Below are 16,811 nucleotides of genomic sequence, written 5' to 3'. Positions count from 1 at the left end.
GTGGCCCGGTGGCCAAAAAAGGCCCATGGGGGCTTTCAAAGTGGCCCCCGGCTCCCCTTCTGCTGGCTGCAGAAGGGAGCTGCTGCCTAACGACCCAGATCGAGCGCGTTGCTGAGGGGCTAAAAGACTGGTGCAGGCTCCTTGCTGCAACCAAGGGGATTGGGAAATCAGCGCTCCCCTCCCCCTGGCTATAACAGGAAGCACGGCAAAGTGCTCTGCCTGGGTCCATAGGTTCTGGGGTCCCTGCTGGAGCCAGAGGGAGGGGAGCATTGATCTTCCATCCCCCTGGCTGCAGAAGGGAACCACTGCCTAGGAACCCAGGTGGAGCGCACAGGGCTACAGGATGCGTGCAGTTTCCCTGATGCAGCCAGGGGAACAGGAGATCAGCGAGGAGGCAGCCTCCTCACACAACTCCTTCCGTCTGGATGCAGTGGGGGGCGGCCTGCTGGTGGAGACTGGTGGCCCTTCAGGACTCTAAAAATTATATCTGTGGCCCTTGAGCCAAAAAGGTTGGGAACCCACTGATTTATACTATTTTCTTTCCTTGCAAATCTTTATTATGGGAAGGAATGTCACCCTAAACAGGCAGCAAGCTAGGCTGGAGTAGATTGTCTAGCCAATGTAAAAAAAAATTTCAGCAATTTTAGATATTTGTTACAATATTTATGCTTTATGCTTTTATCTACATCAAAAGTTAAAAGCATCCAGAGCGGAGAGCAGTTTTAGTCTACTCTTTGTTATGGTGATTTCATCAAAGTAATGATAATGGGCTAAATTCATCCCTGACGTAATTCAGTTGACTCTAGTGGAGCTACACTAGGGATTAAGTTGGCCCAGTATTTTATATTTACATGGTAAAATTCTACTCTCTGAAGCATAGGTATGGTTTCATTGAAGTCAATGGGAGCCATAGGTATAAGTATGAGGGCACAAAATGGGCTACAATATTTGGTAAATAACCTAGTTCCCGGAAAGACTGGCACACATGTTTAACTTTACACATGTGCGTACTGCTAGTGAAGTCTCTCACGTGCTCAGAAATACAGAGTTATTTCAACTTGTGTCAGGATTATAGAAGAAAGAGCTATCTCAGAAGGCTCTCATTCAAATCCATTTTCTTCAAATTTATTTGGCCGTGTTTTACCTTGTAAGAAAATCCTATCACTGGGAAAAGAAAGCCAAACCATTACTAAAGACCCAGTCCTGCAAAGACTTATTCAACTGCTTAATTTTACCCACATTAGACTGTTGAGCAATAGGGTTCACAACAGAGCCAAATACATTTGAAAGAAATTGGCTTGAATAACAACCATCTTGCATACATTTTAATCTGCAACCTTGATACAGGTTTAAATAGTTTTCTTTGTATAAAGATGTCATTTTGACTGTGGACATTTCAGGTCTGTTAAACACAAACCCTTGCAGAAAAAGATCTACCTGCTATAGAATATTGTAATGTTTTAGGTAGCGAAAAAAGCACTGTACTCAGAAATACAAATATACATATCTTTTGACTGAAGACTGAATGCTTGAGAAAGAAAACATTAACTCTGCCAATTTTTAGGTGCGATAGTTTTATATCAGCACTCAGGAGTGGCCTAAAACTGGGACAAGAAGAAAATGCATTTTTGTCTCTGTCATTTACTGTATAGGAGTCCTGTGAGTTAAAACCACTTGATGGATGGTGTGGAAAAGAGCACAGTACAATTGTTTACTCTTTAGTAAATTTTTGGGTTTAGAGGGTAATACGGACTTCAGACCTTTACCATTCATAAGCATTCATGTTTGTTCCATTTATAACATTTAAACTTTAGACTCAACTAAATGATCATAAAATCGTAGGACTGGAAGGGACCTCGAAAGGACATCTAGTACAATCCCCTGCACTCTTGGCAGGACTATGTGTTATCTAGACCACCTCTGACAGGCATTTATCTAACCTGCTCTTAAAAATCTCCAATGATGGAGATTCCACAACCTCCATGGGCAATTTATTCCAGCGCTTAACTACCCTGACAGTTAGGATGTTTTCTTAGCGTATGTCTACACTGCCGGGACTTCACGGATCAATGCAGTGGGATCAGTTGAGCGGGCTGTGGAGACCCGCTCAATCGATCCCTGAAGTGGTCTCCAGTCGATGCCATAAACCCACCCGCCCAAAAAGAGTAAGGTTGCATCGACTGGAGGGCATCTCACATTGACGCAACGTAGTGGAGACGTTGCAGTATGGCAATGTAAGTAAGTCAAAGCTACAATATGTAGCTTGCATATCTCCCGTCGACCGCAGGCGTCAGTGTAGATCAGGCCTTAGTGTCCAACCTAAACTGCCCTTGCTGCAATTTAAGATAATTGCTTCTTGTCCTATCCTCAGAGGTTAATGAGAACATTTTACCTACTTCCTCCTTGTAACAACCTTTTATGTACTTGAAAACTGTTACCGTGTCTACCCTCAGTCTTCTCTTCTCCAGACTAAACAAACCCAATTTTTTGAATTTTCCCTCATAGGTCATGTTTTCTAGCCCTTTAATCATTTTTGTGATTGTAGTTTGTCTGCTAGAACTGTTTCTGGCTGGCATATTCAGTGCTTTAGGTTAAGCATGTGGTAGAGTGTTGGTCTTATGGTTAAAGCACTGGGCAGGGACTCAGGATGTTTTGGTTCAATTCAGCTCTGCCACAGACTTACTGTGTGACTGAGTCACTTAGAGGGATATGTTTAAAGGCACTTCCAATGGACATTGGAACCTAACTGCTTTTCATGCTTTGAATATCTCCCCCTTGATCTCTCTGCACCTCAATTCTCCAACCTTAAAATGTGAATAATACATCTTTTCTCCTTTCCCTTGTCTGTTTAGATTGCAGGTTGTTTGAGGGCAACAACTGTCTTACTGTATCTTTGTACGGGACCTCACACAAAGAGGCTTTGATAACAGTTGAGGGCTCTTGGCATTAGTGCAATAGGAATAATGAAATAATAATTATAGCATTTCCTTGTATAATCAAAAAGAGGTAGATCTGGAATTTTTAAAGGGGATTAAGGAAGTTTGGTGCCTTAAAAGAAACAAATTAGAAATATGCCATGAGAATTGTATTGTCAAATTACAGTTTGATTTGGAAAATGTAAACACAAAACAAATCTGTTTGCCTTGGGAAAGTATTCACCTCATTTGCTGTCAAAAGTGAATAGACAGGACTAATCTCTGTTTTTAAATACCCATGTCTTAATTATTAACATGAATTTAAACCCCGCTTTTCATTTCATTTAACAAGCAAAGCACCCTGAGTTCAGAAGGTCATTGCACATGCCTGAATCTTTTGTTTTTTTCTCAAAAGCTTAAACCAAACTTTAGTGATCCTAGTCATGTTCTGCTTGACCAAATACTGACCCTCCTTTGCAACAGAAATACATATAAACCTGCTTTCTGAAATTAAATCTAATTCTTATAATCCAGTGAGAATTACAGCTATTAAATTCTAGTCCTAGTCATAACTTTCAAGTGAAATAAACTAAAATGGCATTTGTTTTGTTGTGCTAAGGAGATGTGTGGACTCTGAGATTTATTTATAAGGGAGCAGGTATTTTTGGAAATATTGGCAATTTAGCTTTTTAAAAATTTTTTTCCCATTGCTGCCTGTAACAGGTCTTACATATAATCTAATGGCCAGTGATAAGGGCTTTACTGTACTCTGCTGTATGCAGCATTTTCTGTTGAAATTATGTATGCTACCATGGCCAGTAACCATTCCAAAGTGATTAGTGTGACAGTAAGTGAAGCATGAATATTGAGACTTGCCGTATCATGCATGCCAAGTTACTATATGGCCCAACTGCTGTGAGACAAAACATGCTATTATGTCTTAGATACAAAGCCATATTGTATGAAATTCCATCTTATCACCATATAGAAGGAGGTGTTTTTAGGAATCCAAAGGTTTTTTTCTTTTTAGATTTTTTTTTTAAACTTTTCTACAGTATATAGCACCTACATACAGGACCCAATCAGAAAATCCAAATTTTTTTCCCCCTTATTAAGGCATACTTTCTGAAATGTGTATCAGATAAATATTTAACTAAGTTCTAGGGGCCCTTATAATTTTGCATGTTCAAATGTATTCTAGAAATACATTTCTACAGAAACAGGGCACTAATATATATAAATCAAAATTGTGATTGAAAATTCACAAAAATGCTTTTTTCACATTTTGCCTTACTCTTCTTATCCTCATTTTACAAATATAGAAAATGAGGGTCAGAAAAGTTAGACTTTTTCAACTTTGATTGCCGGATAAGGAGTAGCCTGCATGGATTTGTCAAGAAGAAATCATGCCAAATTTCCTAATTTCCTTCTTTGACAGGGTAACTGGCCCTGTTGACTGGGAGGAAGCAGTAAATGTGATACATCTTGATTTTAGTAAGGCTTTTGACACAATCCCACTTGATATTCTCATAAGCAAAATAGAAAACTGGTCTAGATGATCATGAGCTCCACACAAGGTGCTTGTTGTGTCTTGGGTAGGGACACATTTAGGAACAGTTCTCCATCTGTAAGTTGTTCAAGAAGGGGTCTCGTGGTGAGAGACTTACAGCTGGAGCAGGCCATAAAGCATGCTACAGCACCAAGGCCCTTGACTGATCGGTGCTAACCTTTGGAGCTAGCAAGTGATGCTGCTCCATGTTCAAACCCTACTCTCTCCCCCAAGAGGAAGAGGAGTTGTTCTCCCTCCTCTTGCGTGGCGAGGAAGAGGTCCCATAAGACTAACTGGGACTGCTTCATGGCTTGGGGAGACTTTTCCTCATCTAAGAGGAGTACTGACTGGCACCTTTCTTCTTCCAGCATGCAGGATAGAGCAGGTCCATCTACTCACTCCCTGGTATCGCGCTGAGATCAGCGAGACCCTAAATCATCGATTCTAGTTCCACCATGGGGTGTCCATTCAGTTCCGTACTGATGACCACCAATGCTGACTGTCTCCTCTCAGATGGTGTATCAGGAAGCTTCAGATCCGCTTTGCCCCTCAATCCCTGACTTTCTACTAGTTCAGGAGTTTTCAGGTGCTAGAGTTTCTACTGCTTCCTCCTCCGTTGAGCCCTTGGCATCTTCTGGCCATGTCACAGAGCTGCAGTGCAAATGATCTAGCACCGCAGATCTACAACATGGCCCAAGAGCACACAGGGCCCATGTCTCAGCCTGTGGAATTGATGCCAATGCCATGCCTGGCATTGAAGGTCCTCTCAACATGGGTGCGCCCCTCAGCACCATCATTCCCCTGGTAACAAATCCAGTTGTCAAGCTCAGTGCCATTCTTGGCCTCAGTGTTGGCACCTCCTCTGGTACCGGGTGGGAGTGTCTCTCGCCTGGTACCACTAATGGTGATTCCCTCTTCTTCTTGAGCACCAATGCCAAGCCTGGGCTTTGGAGGAATCCAATCATTTGTTCATTCCATCAGAGCTGGCTCCCCCGTTGTCACTGGAGAATCTCCGGGACTTCTCGAGATCCAGGTCAGGGCCGTCCTCCCCTCCATTGTCGCCTGATAGGCACCAGAGACCATCATCAGATCACTGTCAGTACCAAGACCGGCATTATTCCCACAGTAGGGAGAGGGGCTTTTGGCCTGCTGCCTATTGACCAGCAATGCCATATCCATTTGCTCAGTGGCCTCCTTGGAATCTTTGGGACACTGCTCAGTCTTTGAGATCTCATTCTTCAACCCGCTCCAGAGCAAGATCACCAGTCCCATTTGTGGATGCCATTCCCAAACCACTGCAGCTACAAGCAACTACTGAGCCTGTTCCCACTGGGACTCCAGAGTTATCCTGACTAGATTCTGTGGTTCGAGTACAGGATCCATTATTGGCAGAGCAAACTGCTTTATCATCCTCTCTGGACAATTCTACTGTTCCAGGCTCCTCCTCCTCGCTTGACGCCTGAAGAGTTTAAGACTTCCTTAGGCATATGGCCACTACCTTAGGCATCCAGGCCAAATTTCTGCAGGCGAATACACAGAAGCTGCTGGATATTCTCCAATCATCCGTTCCAGTTGGAGTAGCCCTCCTGGTAAATGAGGCTCTCTTGGAGCCTGCAAAGCCCCTCTGGAATACTCCTGCTTCATTGTCTCCCATGGCAAAGGATGCAGAGAAGTGGTACTTCATCCCCATTCAGGGTTTTGTGGGTTTCTATTTCCACCTGGACCCTGACCTTCTTGTGGTAACTGCAGCAAATGACAGGGCATGGCAGGGAAGACATAAATTTACACCTAATAAAGAATCCAAAAGGATGGACTTGCTACTTTGTTTTCCTTGGAAGCTTATACTTTACAGAGATACCATGTTACCGGTCAGCAGCAATACCACCCCCACCATTTCTTTGAGCATTCCACAGAACTACCCCCGTAAAGATCATAGAAACCAAAAACAAAGGCCCTCTGGTTTCAGATTTAGCCAACTGGCTTGTCCTCCCCCAGCATCCAGCAGGCACCCATTTTGACTTTGTGTACAGGGCAGAGATTCAGTGGTGACCTCTCCATTTACATTCCCCCCCATTCAGGGACAGGCTGCCTCATTTTTACAGTGTTTGGGACTCAGTTACCACAGGAAGCTAAGTCCAAGTCACCATTCCATCGGGTTATGCCGGACATTCTTCTCCATCCCTCCTCCCCACCTTGTCCCTCTTCAGGGACTCCTCTCACAAGACACTGCTCCTTGAGCAGGTGACTTTGGGGGTGGTAGAGGAACTTCCTCTGTAGCATCGGGGATTTCCTGGTTCCCAGACTCGAGGGAGGGATAAGATTTATCCTCAACCTCCATGACCTCAAAAATACATCAGATATGTGAGATTCAGGCAGATCATTTTAGCAATTATTCTCCCAGTGTTAAATCACAATGACTGGTTTGCTGACCTTGACTTTCAAGATGCTTATTTCCACATAGGAATTCTTCTGATCCACAGGAGGTTTCACCAGTTTTTGCAGTGGATTGGCACTATTAGTACACCATGCTCCCATTTGGTCTGTCTCCCACTCACTGGGTTTTTACCAAATGCATGATTGTAGTGACAGCATACCTCAGTAAGAGGGGAATCTATATCTTCCCATATCTGGACGTTTGGTTACAGAGGGGCAAGTCAAGAGAAGACGTTCTCTCTCATGTTCAACTAGTTCACACAACTGTTACTTGACTGACCTGAACAGCAGAAAATCAACAATCAAGTTCATTGGGCCCTAATAGACTACAAGTTCGAGAGCATTTCTGCTGACTAACTGATTCCAGGCAACTCGCCATCTATGTCTGGAACTGCAGTCTTCACCCTCAACCACAGTGTAAGGATGCCTGAGGTTCCCAGGCCATGTGGCGGCATGCACACAGGTAGCCCCGTTTCCCAGATTGCACCTTTTCAAATATGGCTGAAGTTGGTCTGTCATCCAGATTATCATCTCTTGAACTGACTGGTCCAATTTCCTCTGCCAATCCAGGACTCCTTGCAGTGATGGATGCTTCAGGGCAACGTGTACCAAGGCATTCCCTTTGCTCAATCCCCACCTACAGATTTATTGTCACCGATGCCTCCTTAATAGGTTGGGTAGCACATCTGAGGTCCCTGAAAGTTCAAGGCCTGTGGTTGGAACAGGAAGCTTCTCTGCACATCAAGGTCCTGGAGTTTCTTGCCATCTACAATGCCTGTCGGGGCCTCCGAGATCATATCAGGTGCACATCCTTACTAGTAACACTAAAATGTATTATGTGAACAGTGTGATATGGTGAAGGCAGAAGGCAGTAGAAGAGTGCTGGATGGGAGATATGTGAGCCCCAGAATGCTCCAGGCTTTGTTCCCTGCTGACTAACTCAGAGCCACTGGGGGCAATTAGGAGCAGCTGAGGCTGATTAGTGATCAGCCAGGTGCTCCATAAAAGGGCTCCGCCCCAAACACACATTGCACAAGTTGGAGGAAGCAGAGGTGTTGTGCTGGGTGGAGCGGAGTGGAGCGGAGCGAAGCGAAGTAGCAGCAGCAGATTGGAGAAGCGAAGTGGGGGAGAGCAGAAGAACCCCAAAGGAGGTACTGAGCCCAGGAAGGGGCCACAAGGACATAGGGCCGGAGAGGCCGGAAAGACTGAGGGGGGAAAAGTAGCCCAGGGGAAGAGGCTGCAGCTCTAACAATACAGAGCCAGCAGTATACCGCTGTGGTTCATAGGGCCCCTGGGCTGGGACCCGGAGGAGCTGGTGGGCCCGGGTCCCTACCCCTCTCCCCCAGGGAAGACGGGGTGACGGGCAACTTCCTGGCCCACTACAAGCAGGAAGGTGCGAGACCCACTGAGGGAAGCCGGCCATCAGCCACAACAGACAGAGGACAGCACACACCAACATGCTGTGTCAAGCGGTGATCAGACTCTGGTAGTTTTGCATCAGGGAAACGTTATCCCCATGGCTGATCATTTATCTGGATCCAGAATCACCTGCTAGATCACCTCAACAGAAATTTCTCCCTGAATCATGAGTAGTCTCTGAAACTGAGGATTCTATGGACCATCATTACGGTTTGGGGCATTCTGCTGATTGATGTGTTCGCCATGAGAGACAGCAAGAAACGCCATCTGTTTTGCTCTCGATCGGTCTCAGTCTGGGCTTCCCAACTGATGCTTTTTCACCTGAACTGTGAATCGGTAGTCCTATATAGTTTTCCTCAAGTTCTGATTATCCTGCAGGTCATTCTCAATGTGAAATTGGATCGTGCCAGGCTCATTCTCATTGTTCCAGCATGGCCAAGACAATGTTGGTTCTCTGACCTCCTCAATTGTCAGTTCAGCCTCCCATCTCTCTTCTTCTTCATCCCGACTTCCTGATTCAGCATCACACTCAGATTTTGCATCCAGAGCTCAGCTCTCTGCATCTCATGGCGTGGGTGCTGCATGGTTAGATGAGGAGGAGGAACAATGTTTGAAGGTGGTCCATCCAACAAATCTTGCTTAATAGTAGAAAGCACACCATCAGAGTGGCCTATTTGGCCGTATGGAAGTCGTTCTTGATGTGTCCATTAGCTCAGGGAGTTCAACCAAAAATGGCTTATATCCAGGACTTCTTGGAGTACCTGTTACACCTTCAGTCTTCTGGTCTTTCACTCAGTTCTTTTACAGTGCAGCGAATGGTGATTTCAGCATTTCATCCACCCATCCATGGGAAGTCAGTATCTTTTAACTCCATGGTAGTGTAAGGACTCAGTTATCTCAGCCTGCTGGTGAAAGAATTGGCTCTTTTGTTGGACCTTAATGTTGTCTTAGTAGCTCTTATGGGTCCTCTGTACATACATTTACAAACCACTATGCCATTACAACTGCATCCAGATCAGATGCAAACTTTGGGAAGGCAATCCTGCAGTCCTTGTTTAAATAGACTCTGAGCCCCACGTCCTGCGAGTACTGCTTGTGAGTCACCTACATGGAATACACGACTGCATCTACTTGAAGAAAAAAAACAGTTACTTACCTTTGTTGTAATTGTTGTTCTTGGAGATGAGATGCAGTGTATATTCCACAACCCTCCCTCCCTCCCCTCTGCATCTGTATCTATGTTCTTGATATTTGGTGCAAATGAACTGAGGGGGGGGAGTCGGCACGGCACCACCCTTATATAGCCAAGGGAGACACTAGGACAACAGGGCACAAGCACCGCTCCTATGGATACTACTAAGTTATCTGGCTTCAGTACACCTACGTGAAATACACGACTCCCATCACATCTCCAAAAAACAACAATTACAATACAATGACGTAACCATGATTCTCTGTCAGACGGGGGGGCGTCTCCAGTGGGATCCTGCAGGGTTCAGTCCTGGGTCCGGGAATATTCAATATTTTCATTAATGATCTATGAGGAAAGGTTAAAAAATACTGGGCATGTTTAGTCCAGAGAAAGGAAGACTGAGAGAGGGCCTGATAACAGTCTCAAATATATTAAGGGCTTTCTATAAAGAGGACAGTGATCAATTGTTCTCTATGTCTATTCAATGTGGAACAAGAAGTAATTGGCTTGATCTGCAGCAACGGAGCGTTAGGTTAGATATTAGGAAAAGCTTTCCAATTATCAGGGTAGTTAAGCTCTGGAATAGGCTTCTAAAGGAGGCAGTGGAATCCCCATCATTGGACGTCTTTAAAAATAGGTTGGACACACACTTGTCAGGGATGGTTTAGGTATACTTGGTCCTGTCACAGCACAGGGGGCTGGACTTGCTGACTTCTCGAGGTTCCTTCCAGCCCTACATTTCTATAATTCTCTGATTCAGGTGGTGAAATAAGTGGTCTGATTTTCAAAAGTGCCGGACACCTGCAGCTCTCACTTAAAATCAGGACACTTTTATTTTCGTTCCTAAATATGGAGACATTTGAAAACTTTGGCCTAAATGACTTGCCTGAGGCAAGGTGGGTGAGGCAACATCTTTTATTGGACCGACTTCTGTTGGTGAGAGAGACAAGCTTTTTTTGCAGAGCTATGTGTGAGCTCGAAAGTTTGTCTCTCTCACCAACAGAAGTTGGTCCAATAAAAGATATTACCTCACCCACTTTGTCTTGCTAATATCCTGGAACCAAAATGGCTAGAACTACATTGCCTGAGGCCACACAATTCCTGGCTTCCAGTGCCATATGCAGTCCACTAAGTCAGGCCTTGCTAGCTCCAAGTAATCTCTGATTCCTGAGATGCTTAGATGTGCCCACATGAATATGATTTTTCCCAGATTTTATCTGCCCCCCTCTAATGAGCAGTATGTGTGCTGACACTTACCAGTGTCCTGCTTTCTAAAGCACTGTCTTGCAAATGTCATGAAAAGCCAAATGAAACAGTTGTTTAAAGAACCGTGAATTAATCCTCTGGCAAAGCTTGGGCAATGGTGAAGGACTGACATTGATGCCAATATTATATCACAAACTGAGAAAGGAAAAGGCTATAGCAAAATGACACTGAAAGATTGCTTTTAAATGTTGTCTATATTTATCCTGGAATAGCAATAAAAAACCCAATCCTAGGAATTTCTTCAAATAATGACTGGCTGGGATTAGTGGCCTGAGGTTAACTCTTTCCAGTCAATTGTTGATGCCCAGGAGTTCTCTGGACAAATATCCCATCTATTCACAAGAATGGAACAGATAGGCTCATTAGAGGGAAATCCCTGTCATGCACACAGATGTCACAGATCCAAAACACAGTGAATATAACATTTTTGGATTACCATCAATAGCAGCATATTTTGTGTATGTTAGCCCATAATTTACGTGTATTAATCACTTGTATTTATTAGTATCTGCTAAAGTCTTAAAAGGAAAGTATTAAGTCACCCTACAGAGGAATCACTGTGCGTCCTCTCGTAATGAATGTATCCTTTGGGCTAGAGTAGCTTTAAGTGATGTTTGTACCTCTCATAGGCATAGTGAACACTGACTGTATAGTAAGTCTGATTGTGGTAAGAATGGGCAGAAGAAGTTGAGTCTTTGTGAAGTCTGCATCAGAGATGTTCTCTTTGATGTTTCCTGTATGCACTGTAACCTGCATATGGTTTTCAGCTATCTGGTCATCTCTGAATGATGATGCTTATAAATTGTTGAACCTCAACCCACTATTACAAGAGCCTGAAAATAAAAAAGGAACTTTTTTATACATCATCTTGCTTCTTGAGTGATATTCCAGAAAATCAGCTTGAGACAAACAAGTTGGAAGACTAATTGTCCTCATGTCATATTTCTATTAAACTAAATTTGGACTGAAACTCTATAGGATTTAGCATTTTACAGGCAGATAATTGTATATATTTCAAATGCTTTGAGAGCTTGGCCTGCTCATCTAATATCCTTATTTGTGAGCTCATGAACTGCAAAATGGAGACATTTTAAATAATTGGCGTTCTGACTTTGTTGTCTGAAAACAGATCTTTAGTTAAGAAAGATGTGCTCGAATTTATAAAATGAAATGATGATGAAGACATTCAATATGTGCAAGATCCAACATTTTTTCTTTTGGATATCAATCAAAAATCTTACTGGTTTCTTAGTCTAAGGAGAGTACATTTTAGGCAGTGGTCCAGTATGGAATATAGCAAATCCTTGAACCAGTGTCATTTTTGGTCCCTGAATCTTCAATGATGCAAGATTCTACATTTTAACTGTACTGAATCCGGCTTATATTAATAAAGAGAGTAACTAGCTTTTATGTAGGTATGTCTGTTTATTTTACTTCTCTTTGCTTGTGTTTCAGGCTAACCTATGTGAATCATGCAGAGGATCTGGCCTCCAAACTACTTCAATGTTTCCCAAAGAACAGATTGTCAGCACAGGCAGCCCTGAGCCACGAATATTTCAGTGATCTGCCCCCACGGCTATGGGAGCTAACTGATAGTGAGTATGACAAAACCTCTGAGCTGAATAAAAGCAAGGAAATTGGTGTATATATATAAATTTATATATTTGAGCAAAATTCTGTAGTTCAAATTGCATAGTTTGCTTGACACAGGAAAAAAAATGGATTCTCCTTTGCTATCTCTGCTCTGCAGTCTGCAGCTAGCTATCTTTGTATTTGATTATGTGTGCAGCCAAGAGAATTATCTGAATTGTCATAAAGCAAAAGGAAAAAATACAATTTACATATTTAGTGCTTTTCACATTATAACATACAGTACTTTTTAACTACCTGCAGCACACAGGATAAAAATCCAGCAATGTTTGATTCTCAGACACTGGATCCGTTATAACAATAACCCTTTGAAAAGGACTTGGCATTCAGAAGACTGAGGAACATAAAGTAGACAGTTGGTTAATTTGTTGAATTGAAGTGTATGAGAAGAAAACTTGCAGTTCATTTTATTAGTTGAGAATGCTTTCGGTATTCACATACAGCTCTTTTGTTTCTCTTATTAAACAAAATACATTTCAGTTATCTTGGCAAAAATGTTCCATCCAAGACAAATGGTGTCAATTTCTTTTTAAATATTTGTGAAGTGTTTATATCACAGATTTCCTTATCTTTTTCCAGAGTGCTAAAAGTCACTGCAATGAATTCTGACAAAACCATGCTTATAATACATGAGGGTATTTTTGATTCAGAGAATTTTTTTTTTTTTTTTTTTTACCATAAATAGGTTTCACAGGGGAAACTTATTTATGACTTTTATTTAAAGCAACATGGACAAATGTGTTATTGCACTCTAACAATAGAAGTTGTTTTCAATTTTCAAACACAAGTACCTTAACAGGAGATCCAAATCTAATATCCAGAAACTTAAATCATTATGTGGTCATATAACACTGGCATTTATGTGCCTACACATGCTGATCTGAGCAATAAAATGTGATATTTGGACATTCAGGTTTGAAAAACTGGGCTCATGTTGCAAATTTTAATCAACAATAGGTTTTTGCTTACTTCACTTCTAGCAAGTCAACTTTACCTCTTCCAAATTTTTAGTTTTTATGTCTCTAATAGATAACAGCACTGGATCCCACGATAAGCCAGCTCTGTAAACTGGCACTCAAGGTACCCTACTCCCAAGGGTAGGAGTAAGCTTCTCTTAGGGCTAACCCCCATTCTGGAGTATGCAGAGACAAAAAAATCCTTGTAACTAATTGCAGGTTATAGTCTCCAATTCACCTGCAGCGCTAATAGATTTTCAGTCCCTCTATTAACACTGGATCCAGGACTCTCATCATCCTCTCCAGGTACCAACCCTCCTTCCAAAGCACCCATCCTTAAGCTAATGAGGCTGTAAGGAAGTCTGTCTTTGCTGAAAGTATGATGCAAAGAGAGTAATTAGTTCATGGCTAATCAAACATGCCAGTTCAGTTATTCCTTTCCCACTAAATGGAAACAAAAAACACTCTGCATTGGTGACATCTCAATCCTGTGAGACTGTACAATTTAGTCTAGCCAGGATTTTGATAGTCGATGAATTCTGAATTCTGTAGTAGTACTTTTCTGTTAATATGGACTTATTACCCACTTGCCACTTAGTTTATCAGTCAGTGGTTAAATCCAGTTCTATCAGTGAAGTAAATGCCTACACATTATCACTCTGCAGCAGGCTGCCAACAGAGACAGTCTTGTCCTAGTCATTAACAAGCACAATGTATGCAGAACACCAGAGGGGAATTAAAACCACAAAAAATACCTCAGGGTGGTATTTTTAATATGAGAATTTAATTTGTAATTTCACAGATTAAGAATTTTGGCTGCATTAATCCTTTTATCAGCTCACAGCAGGTTATTTGCAGAAGCATAACCATAAGGCGATATTCATTGGCAGAAACACGTCTTTGCATAACGTTAAACATCAGGAGCAGTGAAACCTTTTGAAGGGGGGAGAATAAAGATGAAAAATCATTATATTTTAAAGCAAGGTTCTGTTAAATGCCTCCAGTAAAATTTTTGAGTTACAGATATACTCTTTCTGTGTCTAGTAGATAATCATTATGAAGCATAAATCCAGATGCAAGAAAGGACAATCCCAGTATCAAATACTACAATCATTTCTATTTAGTACAACTTGGATATACTTGTAAACATATTTACAAAACAAAGAAGTCATATACTTTGGAGACTTTGGAAAATGTTTACTTTGTAGTGAAATGACTAGTTTTGGTGACTTCACTTGTCTGGGTTAATACTTTATCCAGGCGTCTGGACATATTTCTTATTTATATTTTATTTTAATTAAATTTTTGGATAAATGCAACAGCATTTAGCCACAATACAGTCAAAACCCTTGCAATCAAAACACTACCAGGCCATTTTCAGAGTCCATGTTATAGCTGATCCTCTTCATGGAACACATATTAGACTACAAAGTCCACATGCAAAACTGAAATCTAAGGCCTTTAACCTATGGAGAATCACAATTGTCTCAGAGGGGAAAGGAATCCCTAACATTAGAAGGAATTTTGATGGAAACACTTTTCCATCAGGAATTGGAGTTTCATTTGAATCAAAACATTTTGTAGAAATGTATAGATTTCAATGAACTTTTCATAGAAAAAGTGTCAATAAATCATATCAACATTTTTGTTTCATTTCAACTTTTGTGATATGATTTTAACATATAATTTATACTTTATTATAATATTTTGCAATAATTGAAACAAAACATGTTGATGTTTTTTAAATGAAATGATTTGCCATTATTGAAATATTATGATGATTCAAAATTTGAAATTTTTGGAATTGACGTTCCAAGAAAAATGTTAAACTTTTGACTTTTTTGTTCTGATTCAGACTGAAAACAAGTTTTTTCGAATGTTGGAATTTCCTGTGGGATGGGAGTTCCATTTTCCAACTAGTTCTACCTTACCTACATTGTAATCTTCACTTTGAGTGTATACAATTTCAAAAAAGACATAGGATTAGTGAATCTTGTACTACTGTTACAAAATTCATCCAAAAAGGGAGCGGATAATTCAGCTCACTAGAAGTATAAAGAACAAATCAACTTGAACAATGGTGCTTTGAGACCAACCGAAACATTCCACACTGGGTGTGCTCCGAGAACACAGTACAGTACATGAGTGCACCTGAGATCACACAGTCTTCCAACAGCCCCAGACCTGAACTGTAATATTGACACTAAAGGTGCCAGATTTCATTTTCCATAAAAAAGTACTTTCCCTCACTCTTTGACTTAAATAAGCCATAAGCATTTCCATTCATAAGTATGTGTAAATAATTTATAAACACACCTTCTGATTTAAAAAAAAACAAACATCCAGAATAAACATCCAGAGAAACATCCAGAATAAATTTTAGTATGAGTACAGTAGAACAAAGATGATAATTACAAGGCTAGATATTATAGTATATAGTGAAGTAAACACACTCTAAAATAAATACAATAGCTGAATCTATTAAATGTATAAAAATAATGTGGTGATCCTTGCACCTATTAGCTGCACTAGCATCTGTTGGACAAAGAAAACTATGAAGGTCTCAGTCTAACCTCTAAATGTGCACCTATAATTTTATTCTCTCAATCTCCTGGGGCACATAATAGATTTTTTTTTATGCCTAACAACCTGATACGCAGGTGCGAATATTTTCAAAAAGATAGAAAATACTGGTTTATCTCAACCAGTCTGAGGCATCCTAATTGGAACTAGGTTTCTTGATCATCAGTGTGAGTCCATCATCATTTGGTATTTTGACATTCCTTGTTAATATTATCATGGCCTTTAATAATTAGTTCCATACACACATTTTCTTGCCATCACCTTGCTATCTTGAAACAGATTTTTCCAGCAGCTCAGCTACAGATCCGATAGACTGGACCTGCATTATGTAGAGATACTTGGTTTGCTTTTAAATATTCACTGGATATTTTTTTAGACAACTTTAATGGTCTTTAACACTGTGGTTCTATTCTGTTCTTTTGCAATGGAGGGAAGGCAAATGTAGAGGCTCAATTCCACAGGCAGCCGAGTTTTGAAGCTGGAAGACATGAAGTTGAATTACTGAATGGCCCTGTCTTATTTTTAAACATTCTGGTGCATTTCTAAAGGTTACACAGGAGAAACTGCAAAAGTAATAGGAAAAAAATGAATCACAGATGTGAGCAGCATGAGCAGAAACAAAAAAACTGAAAACGCAACTCTTTACAAGATGTCTGGCAATGTTGTATGCTCACATAACATCCTCCACCATAAACAATCCCAGTTCCTTCCCACTGAAGATATTTTTTAAAAAAATTTAGAAGTAGCACAAAGCTCATTCCTTATTTCAATGTCTGCTGCAGCATTTAGCTGAATATTTTTAAACCAATACATTTATTATAAAACAAAAAACAAAAACATTCTGAATT

The 16,811-nt window shown here is 41.1% G+C and overlaps 1 protein-coding gene across 5 annotated transcripts in view; it reads left to right on the top strand.

Moving 5' to 3' along the window:
• CDK14 (cyclin dependent kinase 14) overlaps positions 1 to 16,811 on the top strand; it is a 464,786-nt gene that overhangs the window by 367,222 nt on the left and 80,753 nt on the right. For all 5 annotated transcript variants that reach the window (XM_067562226.1, XM_067562222.1, XM_067562224.1 and 2 more), the window contains one exon: positions 12,230 to 12,369. In XM_067562226.1, coding sequence (XP_067418327.1) covers positions 12,230 to 12,369 — 140 coding nt within the window. The remainder of the gene's footprint in view (positions 1 to 12,229; positions 12,370 to 16,811) is intronic.

Source organism: Emydura macquarii, unplaced genomic scaffold, assembly GCF_026122565.2.
Source record: "Emydura macquarii macquarii isolate MOO-44397 ecotype Brisbane River unplaced genomic scaffold, CSIRO-AGI_Emac_v2 contig_2422, whole genome shotgun sequence".
NCBI classification, from domain to species: domain Eukaryota; kingdom Metazoa; phylum Chordata; order Testudines; family Chelidae; genus Emydura; species Emydura macquarii.
Note: the sequence above shows the minus strand (reverse complement) of the source record. Positions and strands in the feature narration are given on the sequence as shown.